Source organism: Phoca vitulina, unplaced genomic scaffold (assembly GCF_004348235.1).
Source record: "Phoca vitulina isolate PV1807 unplaced genomic scaffold, GSC_HSeal_1.0 scaffold32, whole genome shotgun sequence".
Lineage (NCBI taxonomy): Eukaryota > Metazoa > Chordata > Mammalia > Carnivora > Phocidae > Phoca > Phoca vitulina.
The window spans coordinates 4,515,850-4,533,114 of record NW_022589735.1 but is presented as its reverse complement, the minus strand read 5'-3'; the positions used below and the strand labels follow the sequence as shown (position 1 = coordinate 4,533,114).

Sequence of the window (17,265 nt, the reverse complement as noted above, 5' to 3'; positions counted from 1 at the left end):
AAATGAGATAATACATGCTTAGGGCATACAGAGTAAGTGCTTAGTAATTACATGGTTAATATGAATAGATAATAATGTATGTATTAGCCAGATAGACCTTTTTCCTCAGTGCCCTGTGCACTGGGACCCCCAGACCAGCTAGGGAGCCAGGCAAGACAGCCACCCCTGGATTCTGTGCTCAGGGTGCCTCACAGGAGCAAGACCCAGCTTGGGGAGCCCTGTGCAGAAAGAGGGAGGGCGCGGGGGACACTTAGTGCTCAGAACTTCCAGTGTCGGGGAATAAATCATGTGGGAGATGCTGGGATATACTACTATAAACAGTAATAGTGGAACATGGAGTCTGGTACCCACTCTTACGGGAGATGCTCAGAAATCCTCCTTGGCAGAACTTATGCCCCCGGCCTGCCCACCCACCACTGCCACATGATGCTTCTCGCTTCTCCTGGGAAGCAGGTGGGTCAACAGGCTGTGACGACTATCTATTTGTCTTAAGGTCTGCGTCCACTACAAAATGCTTACAGCCTTTGGCACTGAGAGAGGACAGAGGCTAAACCATGGGTCCCCTTCTGAAAGCCTCTTGACTGAGAAAATCTGACTTTGCCCTTTCATATTTGCATCACTGTAAATAAATCACTGAGAAACTTGTTTCTTTCTGTGAAAACTAAGATTAAAACAATTATGATCGGATGTCCCCCATGGACCCACAATTTCTGCACCCCAGAAGTTAACCCGGGCTCCCCTGGCCGAGGCACTCCTCGCTAAAACTCCTTCTCCATCTCCGCCAGGCAGGAGGGGCTTGGCTGCCGTGCAGCACCGAGCTTGTGCTCACCCCATCCCTAAAGGGTCTGCACAACTCCGGGGATCAGGGCTACTTAGACTATCAGAGAATCTTACTTTTGGCCAAGAGCTGTTTAAAGGACAGGTCACTTCTGGGGCACCTGCGTGGTGCAGGTGGTTAAGCATCTGACTCTTGGTCCTTAAGAGTCTGCTTGAGAGTCTCTCTCCTTTTCCCTCTGTCCTTACCCCTCACCGTTCCCCCCCCCCGCCCCCACTCTCTCTCTCTAAAATAAATAAATAAATCTTTTTCAAAAAAATGAAATAAAGTTCAGGTCAGTTCTGATACTGCTTGACATCATAACTGATAAAAAGAAAAGCTGAGCAAAGCTCCTTGAGGAATTCTTGATGCTCTGAACTTTATTATTATGATCAAAAGTACCCAAGGCTGGTCCAGCTCAGTAGGGAGGGGAAGCAATCCTAATTTTGATGGCACCTGGAAAAATGCTCCCCACAGTAGATTCCTGTAAGCTCTTCCCAAGCCTCTAAGCCTTTAGGTCGTGGGGGAGGGTGATTATGATTGTCAGACCAGCCCAACCCCAAGACCCTCGCCTTGACCCTGCCTCCACCCTGCCAATCCCACAGAGCCAGACGGGCCCGGCAGGAAGTTGCTGGCGGGCGGCCCCCTCCCACGCGGCCAGGCCGTTTGAACCCCCGCCTGGGGCCAGCCTGGAGCTCTGTGAAGGGCCCTCGCCTCTCTGAGCGCCTGTAGGTGTTGCCCTCTCTTCTCCAGGTGAGCACATTCCTGAGCTTCATACTCTGCTTCTGCCTCTCGAGGGTCTTTCATTCCGTCGTCGTATTTATGGAGTTTCTGCTCCGGTACAGGAGGGGTACAGACTCAGGACGGGCATCTGGGCTACACCGGTGAGCTAAGGAAGTTCTCTGCCCTCAGCAGGCTGGCATCTGGGCAGGGAGAGAAAGACAGTAGTAAGCAATAGACGTGGTAAAGTCAGAAATGCCAGAGCATCTTAGAAGGTAGTAAGTACTGTGGAACAGAAGACAGGATCTGGGGTCCTGGGGGAAGTGGCAGGTTGAGTATTAAAGTCAGATGGATAGTTTATTACTTCGGGTTCTCCAGAGAAATCGAACCCATGGGCTGGAGCGATAGATACACAGATAATAAGGAATTGGCTCAGGCGATTAAGGAGGCTGAGAAGTCCCATGCTCTGCTGTCTGCAAGCTCCAGGCCCAGGAAAGCAGCTGGTGTGGTAATAATACGAGTCCAGAGAGCCAGGGAGCTGATGGTGTAAGTCCCAGTCCAAGTGTAGAAGAATGTCCCAGCTCACGCTGTCAGAGAGCCAATTCTTCCTTTGCCTTTTCGGGCCCTCAGTGGATTTGCAGGAGGCCCACACACACTGGGCAGAGCTTCGCAGTCTACCCATTCAGATGCTAATTCGTCCAGAAACACCCTCACAGACACACCCAGAAGCAATGTTTAGTTAAATATCTGGGCCCCCTGTGGCCTGGTCAAGCTGAATATAAAATGTGCCATCAGAGACAGCCACAGTATGCCAGGCCAACAACCTAGTCCAAGGATCCCTGCGGGAGAGTCCCCACTAGGCTCTGCGCCCCAGCCGGGCACTCTGCCTGACATGGGGTAGGTACTAGCGGAAGGTCTTTGCGGGTGAATAGGTGACTATTGATCCCAAGGTGGCTCTAACTCAGAGGGTCCCCCCTGTGGGTCTTCCCCCGGCTTAACTTCAAGTACTTTGCTGTCTTCTGTGTGTAGGTGCCCACATTCCTGGGGAGGCTCCCACCTCCTGGGCTTACCACACTGCCTTCTCCCGTTTCAGGTGCATACGTGGTTTCTCAGTTCCCTGCACTCCTTGATGGTGCCCTGAGTATCCCTCCCCCAGCACCCACAAGTAGGGTGCCCTGAGCCTCCTTAAGAGCAGCCCTCAGACTGTCCCCACACACCCTTCCTAACTGTGCCCTCTGTGTCCCCAGGCACAGCCAGTGGGACTCCCAGTCTGTTCAGGATCAGGAATCTTGTTATTACAGGAGTCCGTGATCTATTCAGTCCCTTAACAGTGTTTGTAGCTTTCTTTTTTCTGAGCAGCAAGGAGCGAATAAGCACCCAGAGACCAGATTGTATTCTTTTCCTTCATATATATTTATTCCAAAATAAAGACATACAATTTTAAACAAGGTAATTATAACTGATTTTGATTTAGCATGGCTCTACTTGATTTTTTAATGGCCCCAACTTAAACAGGAGGCTTTCTCATTCAATAAATAGCATAAATAATATTTCATCTTCATACTTTGCCCATCACCCCTTGTTTCTGGAAAGTTTCCTGGAGACTCTTCAGAAACGTCAGCGTGTTGCCTTTTGTAGTTTGGTCACATGGCTGTTCACAGGAAAAAAACTGTGGGGAGAAAAGTTAGCAAAGACAGAGTGACGAAAACAGTGTGAACCAGGAACCACCCTGCTTGCGGCCCTAGGTGGGGTAGGGGTGCGGTGGGGCGGGGTGTGCAGGCAGCAGGGGCTTGAAACAGCGAATGCACAGGAAGGTCCAGGGCTAGCATGTTGTGTAGACAGCGTAAGCGGCTTTGTATTGCCATTTCAGGGGTACGACACACAGACACACACACGGACACACACACACACACACACACACGGACACCTATCAAGTGGTCCTAATTCTCCTCATTAGAGGAAAACTTTTCTTGGGATTCTTCGAGTCCTAACATTTCATTATCCTTTTGAGGTCTTTGAATATGGCTAAGAGTGGGACTTTGGGGTCAGATAGACCAGACTTCCAATCTCAATTCTGCCACTTAGGGAGTTTGGTGAACCTCACTGAGCATGTTCCCTCCTTCCATAAAGTGAGGGTGATAAATGATCACTGAAACAGTTGTTATTGTAATGAAGCAATAAATATTAAGCATTTAGAACTACACGCTGTTGACTGTAAGTAGCTCAGTTAAGTAGCTGAGGGAAGGGCTCTCAGCCTTCTGGGGACACCTGGGGGGATGCTAATTCCCAAAGGGTTCACGCCCTCCTTTCCCTCCAGGGACCAGGGCATATGCTGAAGAAGAGAAGGTGCCCTCGTATAATTTAGCATCATTTGAGGCACAGCTCTGATCCTCTAGATTTCAGCTTCTTTTTACAATCAGGACAGCTGCTTTCCTTATTCAATAGGGTGGAAAGAAGAAAATGGCAACATGGGTGTGAGTATTTTTTAAAACTGGAGGGAATAATGAGCTATCCGGGGCAGATCTCACTTTAATTTTGTCATTCTGAATAAATTTCTTAGAGGTCTCTTATTGACCTTGAACTACCAGTTCCAACTTTACCATCCTTTTTCATTTCGATAGAATTGTCACATGAAAATAACTAAGTAGAGTGTATCACAGATAAAAACAAATTCACCTGGCCCTTGTTGTTCTTTAGGACTTGGACTGTTTTTTTTACTCGATTGAAAATCACGGGGTATCTTGTTTCCACTATGGAGTTGGTCATCTGGGACAGACCTTCCTGGAAGCATGCTGTGGTACAGTTGTCCTGGTAAATAAAAAGAATTTATTAAAAGAAACCTTCTGAGGACCACTTTGAGAAGAATCGCAAAGAGAATGCTTTCAGACACTATTTTAATTTAACCAATGTAACCTAAACTGGTATTATATTTAGACAGGTCCCTTCCCAGTCTAGGAGATGATCTTTAGCATTTCAAGGCAAGACCATTTTTCCTCAGTGACACTCCTTGGAGATTTCCAGATGCTCCATCCAAGGACACAAAGCCTATGGATGGTGGAAAACAACTAGTTCTAGTCTCCTTTGCACCTGATGTTCCTCCGTTCTATGTCTTGTGACAGTAAGTTCCAAAGTAGAGAGATCACACCAGTCTGATGGGATGTGTCAATTGAATAGAGCTGGTGTTTCAGCAGTAGCTAAAATCATGGAATGTAAACTGAGGGGCTGGCCTGGGCTTTAGATGCATGGTTTGTCCTCAGAAGGCACCCCACACTCGTCTCATCTAAGGGATGTACCCTGATGGGATGTGATATCTGACCCCAGCTAGGGTGAGCAGTTCAGATTCTCCCAGGCTTTGCTTGGGGGGAGAATAATGCAGGAGGCACCTCCCTCCTCACCTAAACCAGAAAGTTCCTGCCACACTTCCTCTTTGCCTATGTGGGGAATGAATGACCCTCTGGAAGCCCTTTCCACTTTCCCTCTGCCTTAGACATCCTAAAATCCCCCCATTCAAACTGTACAACCTAAATCAGCCAAAAAGACAGATAGGAAGGGAGGGAAGGAGAGAGAAGGTATAGCACCTGGAGAGTTTATGCAAGAGGAAAGAAAAAGAGTTACTTTTACTTACTTGTTTTGCAACCCTAGAGTTTTAGGAAATAAATCAGTAAGCAATATGATATAAGCTATATTCTGATATTCTCAGCTCCGGCGTGATTTAATTGTGCACCTGGCCACTAATCTAAAAAGACATACAAGATTCGTTTGAAAGTATTGAATAGTGTTCAAACCTCTGAGAGGGCATAAAGCTGACTAAATACAAAGTGATGTATATGGTATAGAATTTCAGGAGCCTGCTTTTAAAAGGAAACACTGAGCAGTAACAATTACAATCGAGTAACATTTTCTTACTTAAAGTATCAAATAGAGCAATTCATTTTTACTTGAAAACTTTTAAAGAACACAACGTCAAGATTATACTGTTTCACTATACTTACAGAAGGGATGGGCAGACACAAACAATTGGTCACCTGCAAAAGAAAAATTCCAGAGTGAAGATGCCGGATGCAAACGTGGAAATAAGTTTGGAAAGGTCTTAAAAGAGCATTGACTCACACTGGCGCTGCTGCAGGTGCATTTTGAAGCTGGATGTTCCTAAAGTAAGTAGAAAAGCAAGAACCCATAATGGGTGGTGAGTTTTTCATTCTTACGTTATGTCACCTTCCCTACTGGCACCCCCCTCTGCAGCTTACCTGCAGTTTGTCAATGAGGTATGTGACATCCTTGATCCCCATAAGGGTCAAATACCTCTGGCTCATCACGGGGCAGAGGAGCAGGGCAGAGGCAAGCACCACTGAGGGCAGGAGCATCTTGACACGGAGGTGCAAGTTGGCTTGCTGATGCCTTGAAATAGAGTCGTATTTAAAGCTCCCTTGCAAACCTGGGAAAACCCTGACATCAAACTGATACCAGGTGCCCACCTTTTCTATGTAAGATTGGGTCACTTGACATTGAAAGAAAAAATATGTATACATCGAACTGAGTCACTTGGCAAAGACTATGTGACATTGTGCTAGGAAATGTCATTCCCCAGAAAAGATGCTTTTCAAAAAGTTGGGTACAGAGATGCTGAAGGAAAAGTTAAAGATCTTAAAACCATAATTTTTTTTTTTAAGGCAGATACTCTAGTTGTGAGAGTTAGAATATTTTCCATGACGGCCCAGGTCTGTATTTTCCCCTTTTTACTTTATTGGAAATGCTGATATACTAGCCAGTCATGGGTATTCTATTGAAGGGCCAGGAGGGGGTGGGAGAATGAGAAATCATGCCTGTGAGCTGCTCTGTCAGGGTTTTGCAAGGTCATGCTGGTGAAGTCATTGCAACCTTAATCTTACTATACTTTATTCTCAAATCTTAACAGTGTTCTTCATATCTGGGGCCAGATCCTCCACCTCATACAAATGCATCTTTGTGCGAGTATTCCTTTAAACGGGTGTCTGAAAGAGGAACTCTTCAACTGTACCAGCAAGAATGTAGCAACAGTGGCTATTAGAATTGGCCTCGAGGATTCCTTAGTGTCTTTCGGGAAATTATGTAGGACTGCACAGCATCCAGTCAACACTAGGTGCTTGAAATAGGATAACAGCTAACATTTATTGAGCACTTACTACCTACTAAGCACCATTTTAAGCACTTGATGGGAATTAAGCCATGTACTACATGAAGCCACCAAATGAGGTAGATACTAATTTGTCATCCCCATTTTTTATCTTTTATTTTTTTTAAGATTTATTTATTTATTTGAGAGAGAGAGAGTTAGGGGAGGCACAGAGGGAGAGAGAATCTCCAGTAAACTCCCTGCTGAGTGCAGGGCCTGACACGGGGTCAATCTCACTACCTCGAGATCATGACCTGAGCCCATTTTCTATCTTTTAAAACATTGTATCTTAGCTTCCTGGCCCTTTGATGTGGCTGTTTTTATCACTTTGAGCCAGAAAGTTGTCTCACTGTCGCCCTATGAGATAAATACTATGATTGCCCCCATTATTTTATAGATGGGGAAGCTGAGGCACAGAGACGCAAGTAGTTTTCCCAAAGCCACACAGCCAGGTAGCAACAAATTTCATACTGAAGCCCAGAAGTCTGGCTCCCAGGTTCAGCTCATAATCCTGCTCTCCTGCTTCTCTGTGTGTTTTTTATCTTTCTCTCCCACCGGGATATATGCCCCCTATGTGTCCGGTTCACCCTTATATCCTCAGCCTCTGAGCAGGCCCCTGAGGAACAGTGGGCTATCACTAAATGCTTGTTGAATCAAAACATTAATGTGAAAAGCAGTTTTTGAAATAGTAAGAAAGGTACACAAAAGCTATGATTTTATAAGGTTTCCCATCTAGTTTCTGGGGCATGTATTTGGAGGTGTGTGGGCTTAAGAAAATGTATCTTCCACACACTGGAGACTGAAAAAGTGGGGACCCTTTGGCTTAGCCCTTTGAGCCATACTAGCGAGTGGGACAAACTTGTACGATTTTCTGACCAGCGCTGTCAGAGTGTGTGGTATTACTGCTGTTCCCGTTCATGCCATTCCTTAGGAGGGGTGACGGACGATGGGCAAGGGAGGTCTCTTGGTAGCAAACAAGGGAAATTGGCTTTTTGCTAACTTCCCCAAACCCTCCTGCAGCTCCATGCCTGTCCCCTGCAGGCAGTAAAGAGAAGTTACAGAGGCCCGCCAGCCTATGGCAAACACTTTTATTACAGAGTCTGGTAGCGATGCCCTTTTCTTGCTGATAGAACCCTCACTAGCTCGGGGTGGCAACGGACCCAGCCGAACACCCACTTTTTCAGTGTCTCTGCCGCGGTGCTGCGGGGGGCAGGTGACGTGTTCTGATCAATGCGATGTCCCTAGAATTCATTAGCTTTTCTGGTTAACAGGAGGCAAAAGTAGCTGAGACCTGCCCTTTACCCCCTTATTGCAATTTGAGTGTGGATGTGACGGCAAGAGCTTCTGAGGCCATCTCATAACTGTGCAGGAATGGACAAGAGAATTGTAGCAATTGCAACACAAACACTTTACAGAAAGAAATGGTCCTTAAAAAAACAAGAAAAATAAGATCATGAGAGCAACAGTAGAAGGTAACAATGGAACTACAATAGAGCTACTAAATTCTAGCTAGGTATCATTGCCTACGGAAGCCCCTGCGGCTTGAAGCTCAGTAAAAATGGAAATCTCTTCTAAAAACAGAAATCGGCACGAGCTAGAGAAATGTCAAAGATGTGCCAGCATGAGATTGAACCTTTTTTTCCTCACATGATTAGAAGACCTAAAAGAGACTTGAAAAGGCAATCACCTTCCCATTGTGTAGATCAGTATTATTTAACGCCGTGCACTTGAGGCGTGGCAGTCATTTCCCACTGCTTCAGGCGTGCCTCCCCCACGGAGGAAAACACTGCACTGCCCCTCTCACTGTAGAGATGGAGGCTCTGTGGAGGAAAAGTGGGCTCGTTCAGTTACCAGCGGGGGTAGGAGAGCGTAGTGGTCAACACCTGCGACCCTGCGATCAGACTGCCTGGGTTCCAATCTTACTTCTGTCACTTGCTGGCCACATGGACGTGGGCAAGTTGCTTGGCCTCTCATCCTTCTGTTTCCTGACTGTAAAACAAAGATGTGGATGTGGAGGATGGGGAGGAGGATGGGATTGCAGTTGTCATGTAAGGCCTACCTCAGAAGAGTCTTGTGAGGAGTGAAAGAAATGTTTCCTCAGTGCTTAAGTTTGATGTTTGATGGGACAATGTAGTTTGGTGTAGACGTCAACCAACCATAACCCACTTGGCCAGATGCAGTGTAAGGCCTACAAACCAAGAATTGTTTTGAAGGGTTGATTGAAAAATAATTAACAAAGAACAGCGTAACATACTTACTGTCTGGTCTTTTACAGACAGAGGACCTGCCCCTGGTGTACTTCGCATGGCACATTCCACATTTTCAGTAGACGTCATCTATGATCTTCCCCTCCTGGGAAATGTTGAGCTAGGAGTTGGTGGCCTCAGGGCCTCTTTTCCCATTGCCCTTCCGGTTATTCAGCTCAGAGCTCTGTACAGAGGGGAGGGCAGGGGAAGCTCTGGAATCATCGGCTGCCAGGTTCTCTGAAATGTTGGAGGCCCATCATCTTCTGCAGCGGGCTGTAGAGTGAGCTTCCTGGCCCCATGAGCCAAAGGTCTTCTCTTGGTGGAGCCAGGTACCTACCATCAACGGTATCTCAGGTAGGTCCTGGTTTAGGGGAAGAGGCCCACATATTGAAGTCAGGAGAAAAGTAGGTGAACTGACATTCCTTTCTCTCTGGGCCAAATCCTGGCCTGACCAACTGGCCTTGGGTCACCCACCCTCGTATCTACCCCCGAGTACTGTTGCAGGGAAATGTCGTCAGTGGACATGGGTGCTCCTTGGGCAGGTTACCTAGCCTTTCCAAGCATCCATGTACCACCAACACTCACCCACATGGGAAGGATTACTCAGCCCCACCTCATAGAAGGATAGAAGTATTCAATTTGGGATGCTTCCTCAAGAGGGAACCACATTTCCACTTGGAAATGTGATCTGGTCTGGTCCAGACTCTGCTCATATTCTGCTCTTCCTCTTAGCTCCCACCTGATAGTCACATTGGTTGCTTTCTATTTCCAGCCTCCAGGCCTTTGTTCTTACTAAGCTCTGCCTGGAATATTCTTCTTCAGCTCTTCCATGTATGGCTTGTTCTCATCCTTCAGGCTTCTACTCAAATGCCACTTCCTCCATGATGCCCTCCATAACCACAACAGTCATTGCAATCTGCATGATCCTGTCTTGTGTCTATTCCTCGAAGTGGGATTGAGTTCTATGAGAAGGATATGAGGTTGGACTCTGGTTCATTATTGTATTCCCAGGGCATGGTCTATACTAAGTGCTCAGGAATTGCTGGTTAAGTGAATGAATGACGAATAACTTTAATTTTGTAAAAATGCATTTAATGTATATTATTTATGAAATGACCAAGACATGTTCCCAGTATATCAGTAACAAAGAACAGATATAACATTCATAAAACCTGAGCAAGGAAAGCATTTGAAGAGTGAGGAAGCAATCAACAAAATACACCCTCCTGCAGGCAGTCCCTTCAGAACTTTGGAGAGCTTTTTAATTTCTTCTCCCTTCCAGTTCTCATAGTCACTACATGAGGAATGCATGTCAGGTGTGGGAACTCTGACTCTGTAGATGAAGAAACAGGGAGAGAGAGGTGACTGTTCTTTACAATTCTATCTTCCCAGGCACTCAGTTATAAAAATGAAAAGAATTAAGAATATTTAAATGGCAGCTCTGCAGTTTAAAACACCATTACAATAGCAGATGTTTATCTAGCAAAGTCTACAGCTTTTGAGGTTTAGCTTTTAGGATTTATTGTGATACCAGGATGTAAGTAAGCAAATGATCTCCTACAGAGGAAATACACCAAGCTGAGAAATTACTCACCTGTTTTAAATATCAAGAAGATTGGAGAGTGGGATGCTTACCAAGATTTAGTGTAGATAACATATTTTACAATACATGAGAAAAGACAATACTCAACCATTTATTTTGTTTCAAAGATAAAGTTTGACATTTTTATTTTGTGATTAAACCCCCATGTGTCATGGATTATTGCTCTAGGAATAAAACAACATGGTTATTTGTTCTAGGAAGCCACAGCATGAAATGACACACACAAAAAAGACACAAAATTTCTCAGTAAAACCCATTTGGCCTTTTCCTTTAAACAGCCAAGAGATAACTAGTTATGAGAATCCTCAAGCACTAATTTCTTAATCAAATAGTTATTTCTAAGTCATTATTTCCCAACCAACTGTGAGGGGCAAGCCCCACTGGATACTGTTATCCCTGCAGGGGATTCTCCCCCAGGGAGGGTGATTTCTAGGTGGTGCTCTGGACCTCTCCCCTCGCATTCCTCTGACACACATTCTGGTTCTCATGGACCCGGGGTACACTGCTCCAAGTTTAGCTTCTAAGCAATTTCCAGAGCTCCAAGATCTGGGCTCCATTCCTCTCTTTTCGGCTTCTGCTTCTCCTCACCGTCAATGAATAATAATCCAGGCCATCCTTGTAAATGCACTTTTTTTTCCCCCCACTGATACAGCCCATTATTAGCTGAAACCTGCCCCTATGTTTCTTAGAGACTGAGGGACCCACTCCCACCCCTTACAGTGGACAATTTATTGGTGTACATCTAATTAAGAAAGGATGAGAACTCCTGTTTTGGGTCACATTGGGGAAGGCACTAGAATTTGCTGAACCCTTACTACATGCAAGATAATATATTAAACACTTTATATATATTATGTCCCTCGGCCTTCTGCACAGTCTTTATTAGCCCCACTTTACAGATGTTGAAGCTCAGAGAGGCTAAGAGGGTTGCCTTAATCACACAGCTAGCAACTTGAACTGGATTTATCTGATCCCAGAGTCTGTGCTCTTGTCTGCTATGCCATATATCGATCTCTATTTCTGCTGACCCAACAATATAGACTATATTTCAAGTCCACTCAATGCAATCAGTATATGAAAGTATGGTTTTAGGCCTGAAGGTAGATTCTAGATATCAGCTGTATTGGTTGGAGCATATCAGCTCCCACATACACAAGACCAGTGAGATAATCCAGAAACATTATGCTCATGGTAGTGGAGGAAGTATAAGAGGAATAAGGCCAGTGCTCAGTTTCATCTCAAGCCTCTGTTGGCATCACTTCTGCCAACATCCCAATATCAAAGCAAGCCATAGAACTGATCAGTGAGCAAAGCAGGTCACCTTGCCAGGGTGAGGGCACACTGAACAGTTAAATGGCAAAGAACTTGGCTATGGGGAGGACTGATGAATTAGGGCCAAATGATGCAATCTAACACAATAGATTTATTAATATTATATCTTTATCTTATACCCACCAGCTACTGAATCCTCTTATTAGTTCTAATGATTTTCAGCTGATTCTCTTTGGTTTTTTCTTAAGTGGATGTTTTCATTTGAAAATAATGATCCTCTTTAAACTTTTTCTTAAATATCCAATAGTAAATATTTTGAACTTTGTAGACCATATGGTGTCTGTTTGTAACTACTGAACTCTTTGGTTGTAGCAGGAAAGTAGCTATAGACATAATGTAAATCAATGAGTATGGCTTTGTCCAATAAAACTTTATTTAAAAGAAAAATAGGCAAAAAACAAAACAAACAAATGAAAAAAACCAGGGAGCCAGCCCAAGTTTGCTGATCCCTGATGCTATAATCAATTCCTTTAGAATACTATATCTTGTTTTTTTTCTTTCTTTTGTTCTTTGTTTCTTTCCTTTTTTTTTTTTTTTTTTTTATAGTAGCAAGCATTGCTGCCATTTTCTTCATTTTACTGGGATGCTTTCAATGTTTTCCATTTAAATATCATGCTTGCTATTGATTTCATATTAGGGAATAGTTTTGAATTTCTAGTTGACTAAATTATTAGAAATGATAGCTGAATTTTATCAAGTATCTTTTCAGTTCCCATCAGGATCATGATTTTTATCTTTTCAGTAATTCATGTGATAAACTATTTTAATAGATTACCAAATGTTGAACCATCCTTACATTCCTGCAATAAGTTCTATTTGGTCATACTATATCACCCTTTAAAAAAAAATGCTGCATTCAATTTGCTATTCTTTTCTTTTGGATTTTTATCTTCAATGCCCACTGGGAGGTCTTCTTAGACTCAAACACTCAACAAAACATAGGCTCAACTAGGCATTCAGACTCATAAGACCATCATAGGTTACACTTTGTATGTATCGCTGAAGAGTAGATGGAGCATAGTTTGCCAAGATGACAGCATTAGCTGTTCCTCTCACTGGGAAAGATCCTTACAGTCATCCAGGAGCTATCCATTTAGCCGTCTAGATGAGATGGCTCAGGTGGGAAGCAAACTTGCGTTTGGAGGGGATGGGCATGATCCTGGCTTAAAAGCCTTGTGCCCATGGTTGCCAATATCTCTTGGAAAAACTCTGTAGGTGTAGCTTCTAAGGCCCCTGCACTTGGGAGCCCAAGGCTGTGGTGTCCCCATGAGGAATTTATAGTTCATTTAGACTCCTCCCAGTCTAGATACATTTTGCCAATCAGGCCTACTTGATGTTTTACCTTCATTTGGTTTTCAGGGGAACAAAGCTAAAAAAGATTAATGGTAAGGCCAAATTCTCTTTCAGAAGGGGAAATGGCTAACACATTACCTACATCATCTACATTTGTAAGTGAGTTCATTCTTAATTTCCCCTTTTGTGTGTGTGTGTGTGGTCAGGGTTTTGGTCAGTGTTACCCTATCCTTCTAATGTGAAGTAGGAAGCTTTCCATCTTTTTCTGTACTTTGGAAGAGTATAAATAGCATGAGAATATTTTTTTGTTCCCTTATTCCTCTGTGGAGAGCAAGGGATTTTTCTTGCTCATCTCCACAAACCCAGTGACAAAACAGCGCCCAGGACACAGCAATTAGAACAGCAACTGGAATATTTCCTGGCCTTTCTGTGGGACCCAGAAAGGGGTCCATAGGGCATTGTTCTGGGTACCCGTCATAACTTAAAGGGAAACTTTCACAATGTCCAAAGCGCTTGATGTCCTGCAGAGGAAGGAGGAAGATGTCCTCAAATTCCTTGCAGCAGGAACCCACTTAGGTGGCACCAACCTTGACTTCCAAATGGAACAGGGCATTTGCAAAAGGAACAGCGATGGCATCTATGTCATAAATTTGAAGAGAACCTAGGAGAAGTTTCTGCTCGCAGCTCGTGCCATTGAACACCTGACTGACGTGGGTGTCCTGTACCCTCCAGGAACACCGACTGGCGGGCTGTCCTGAAGTTTGCTGCTGCCGCTCGAGCCGCCCCTGCCGCTGGCCCCTTCGCTCCGGGAACCTTCCCTCCCCAGACCCAGGAGCCGTGACTTCTGGTCTTACCCCAGGGTTGACCACCAGCCCCTCATGGAGGCCTCTTAGTTAACCTGCCTACCATCGCTCTGTGTAATGCAGACTCTCCTCTGTGCTTTGGGGACACTGCCGTCCCCTGCGGCAACAGGAGCGCTCCCTCAGCGGTCTGGGGGGGGGGGGGGAAATGCGGGCCCGGGCAGTTCTGCGCATGTGCAGCACCGTTTCCCATGCGCGCTGGCGAGAGGCCGTGCCTAACCTCTAGTTCTGGGAGCTCCTTGAGAAGGAAGAGTAGGGGGCTGCTGAAAGGGGTTGATCTGGGCGCAACTTCACGGTGCATGGACTGCTCCAGCTACCTAACTTACGGCTACTCACCCTGACGTGAGGCCTGTCTGAAGGGAGTGGGTGCCTTCGTGCTTATTGAGCCCATCCCCGCAGAAGACTGCAGCCCTCCATCGCCACTGAGGACTGGACCGCAGCTAATGGGTAGGAACAACCACCCAGTGGTCTTAAGCTGTTTTTCCAGACTCTTTTTTTTTAATTTTTTTAATTTTTTAAAATTTTTTTAAAGATTTTATTTATTTATTTGACAGAGAGAGACAGCGAGAGAGGGAACACAAGCAGGGGGAATGGGAGAGGGAGAAGCAGGCTTCCCGCGGAGCAAGGAGCCCGATGCGGGGCTCGATCCCAAGACCCTGGGATCATGACCTGAGCCGAAGGCAGACGCTTAACGACTGAGCCACCCAGGTGCCCCTCTTTTTTTTTTTAAAGATTTTATTTATTTATTTGAGAGAGAGAACGAGAGAGAGCGAGCACACACGGACAGGCACGCATGCGTGCGAGTGTGGGGGGAGGGGCAGAGAGAGAGGGAGAGAGAGAATCCTAAGCAGGCTCGGTGCGCAGGGCTCGATTTCACAACCCGGAGACCAGGTCCTGAACAGAAACCAAGAGTTCTACGCACAACCCAACTGAGCCACCCAGGCACCCCTGTTTTTCCAGACTCCTAAGCAGAAAATGGAAATAAGCTTGATGGAAAATAAAGTTTCTTAAAAAAAATAAATTGCTGAATGAATTAAGTTCTGATAAACCTGTCCGCAAAACCTGGATCTGATGGCCTTTGGGCATTAACTTTTTGGAATTTTCTGGTTTTTCTCTTTTTAGTGCTGCTCTTTTAGGTTTTCTTGCTTCTTAATTTTTTATGTGCATTTTCCTAGAAAAGGACTCCAGATTTATGCTAACAAAGTGGTGAAATTGTGCATTTTACCCACGTTTTCTCTTTGAAAAAACTCGTAAGAAATTTGTATATTTGATTATTTTCAGATATTCAGGTTAGGCTTTTATTTATCAACTCTGTGCATGATTTTTCTTAGCTTTCCAAATTAGCATTTTATGTACTTGCATTCCTTCTTACTGGATTTGGATTTATTTGTAGCTCCTTGAGTTGTATGTTTGCTTCATTTTTTAAACAGTAGCTTCAGTTACTGAGTACACTGTATGGGAAGCAGAGTGCTACCTGTTTTATTTGCATTATCCCACTGAATCCTCATAACACTGCAAGAGGCTTCATAAGAAGTCTTTATAGCTTGGTGGTGATGAGTGCAGACTCATGCTAGATGGCTCCTGCTACTTCTAACTCTGACCTTGTGCAAGTGACTTCTCTGTGCTTATTTCCTCAGCTATAAAATGGATTAATCATGTCCTCTACATGATAGGGCTGCTGTGGGGGATAAATTAGTACTTAAAGCCCCCAGAACAGTGTCTGGCACATAATTAGCACCATGGAAATAACTGATATTATTATTTAAAGATGAGGGATTGAAGCTTTAAAAAGTTAAGTAACTTTCCCAGGATTACACAGCTGTTAGCAGATTAAGAGCCATCTTCTTTGGAACACAGCCTGGGCAGCATTGCATAGATTTTGGTATTTGCGTATTTGCATTAATTTCTTAATAGTCTGTAATTTCAATTTTTAATTCCATCTTTGATGAAGTTCCTGTTGTTTTTTCCTCTGTAGGAAACCTTTTTGGAAACCTTTCCCTTTCTGTCTGCATGATCTTCATCCTTGAAACTCAGAAATTTTACCAGAATTTGTCTAGTTATGGCTATTATGCTTTTTTTTCCTGACCAGCACATAGCCCATTTGATCTTAAGATCGTAGTCTTTCTCCAGTAAAAATCTTTCTTTTAGTTCATTGATCTCCAGTTCTCTTTTTTCTCCTTCTATAATTCCTATTGTACACAGATTGAAATCTCCTAAGCGTATTTCTCATGCCTTTGTTTTTCCCTTTAATTTCTTACCATTGTTCTTACTTCTGATTTTTGAGGGAACTTCTGGATTGGGTCTTTTAATTGCCAATTCATTTATCTGCAGAACCCAATCTGTTGCTTAAAAGCCTCTATTGAGGGTGTTTTTTTTTTCCATCAATGAATATTTTAATATTTTTAAATTTTAATATACATTCCACAAAGTAAGTAACAAGCTCATGAAGCCCACTTTGCACCATTTTCTTATAAAAATGAGGAAGAAAGGTGATACATACAAATCACAAAGACACATAAAATGGCCTTACATTTTCCACTAAGATTAAATTACTTAAAAATTCCACTGAAACTTTCACTTCCTCTGAAGTTTTTCTACCCTGGATACAGCCATCCAGCTCCTCTTTCTCCAAAATCTGACACCCACTGCCAGAACCCAAAAGCAGCCTACTCTCTCCCACACTTTACCAGTGTCTTTCTGTCTTCTTTTTTGATCTTTAATAAAGTTTTTCTATTAGAGCAGATTAAGATTTACAAGACAATGGTGAATGTAGTACAGAAAGTTCTCATATACCCCACATCTAGTTTCCCCTATTGTTAACCCCTTACATTTGTTACATAAATACCACATATTTGTTACAATTAGCGAAACAATATTGACACATTATTTCTAACTAAAGTCCATACCTTAATTCAGATTTCCTTTGTTTTTACTTACGTCCTTAATGTCCAGCATCCCATCCAGAACACCTCATTACATTTAGTCATTTTTGTATCCTTAGGCTCCTTGAAGCTGTGACAGTTTCTCAAGACTGACTTTATTTTTGATGACCTTGACAGTTTTGAGGAGTACTGGTTAGGTATTTTGTAGAATGTCCTTCCGTTGGGATTTGCTTAATGTTTTTCTCATGATTAAACTGAAGTTAGGGAGGAAGACCACAGAAATAAAGTTTTATTTCCATCACATCATATCAAGAATACATACATCAACATGACTTATCCCTGTTGATGTTGGCCTTGATCATC

General features: G+C 44.0%; 1 protein-coding gene across 1 annotated transcript; it reads right to left on the bottom strand.

Moving 5' to 3' along the window:
• Positions 1-3,092: 3,092 nt before the first annotated feature.
• Positions 3,093-5,898, bottom strand: IL9 (interleukin 9). The gene is made up of 5 exons (XM_032425072.1): positions 5,782-5,898; positions 5,645-5,683; positions 5,527-5,559; positions 4,211-4,342; positions 3,093-3,203 (listed from the first exon to the last, which is right to left on the bottom strand). Exons 1-5 carry the CDS (start codon positions 5,896-5,898, stop codon positions 3,093-3,095), a joined length of 432 nt encoding a protein of 143 aa, XP_032280963.1.
• Positions 5,899-17,265: the final 11,367 nt, after the last annotated feature.

Excerpts from the sequence above, each read along its gene's own strand:
- IL9 (XM_032425072.1), bottom strand. The coding sequence starts at position 5,898 with ATGCTCCTGCCCTCAGTGGTGCTTGCCTCTGCCCTGCTCCTCTGCCCC. Across the intron at positions 5,684-5,781 it reads ACCTCATTGACAAACTGCAG|GAACATCCAGCTTCAAAATG; the intron begins GTAAGCTGCAGA and ends TACTTACTTTAG. Across the intron at positions 5,560-5,644 it reads GCACCTGCAGCAGCGCCAGT|GTGACCAATTGTTTGTGTCT; the intron begins GTGAGTCAATGC and ends TTTCTTTTGCAG.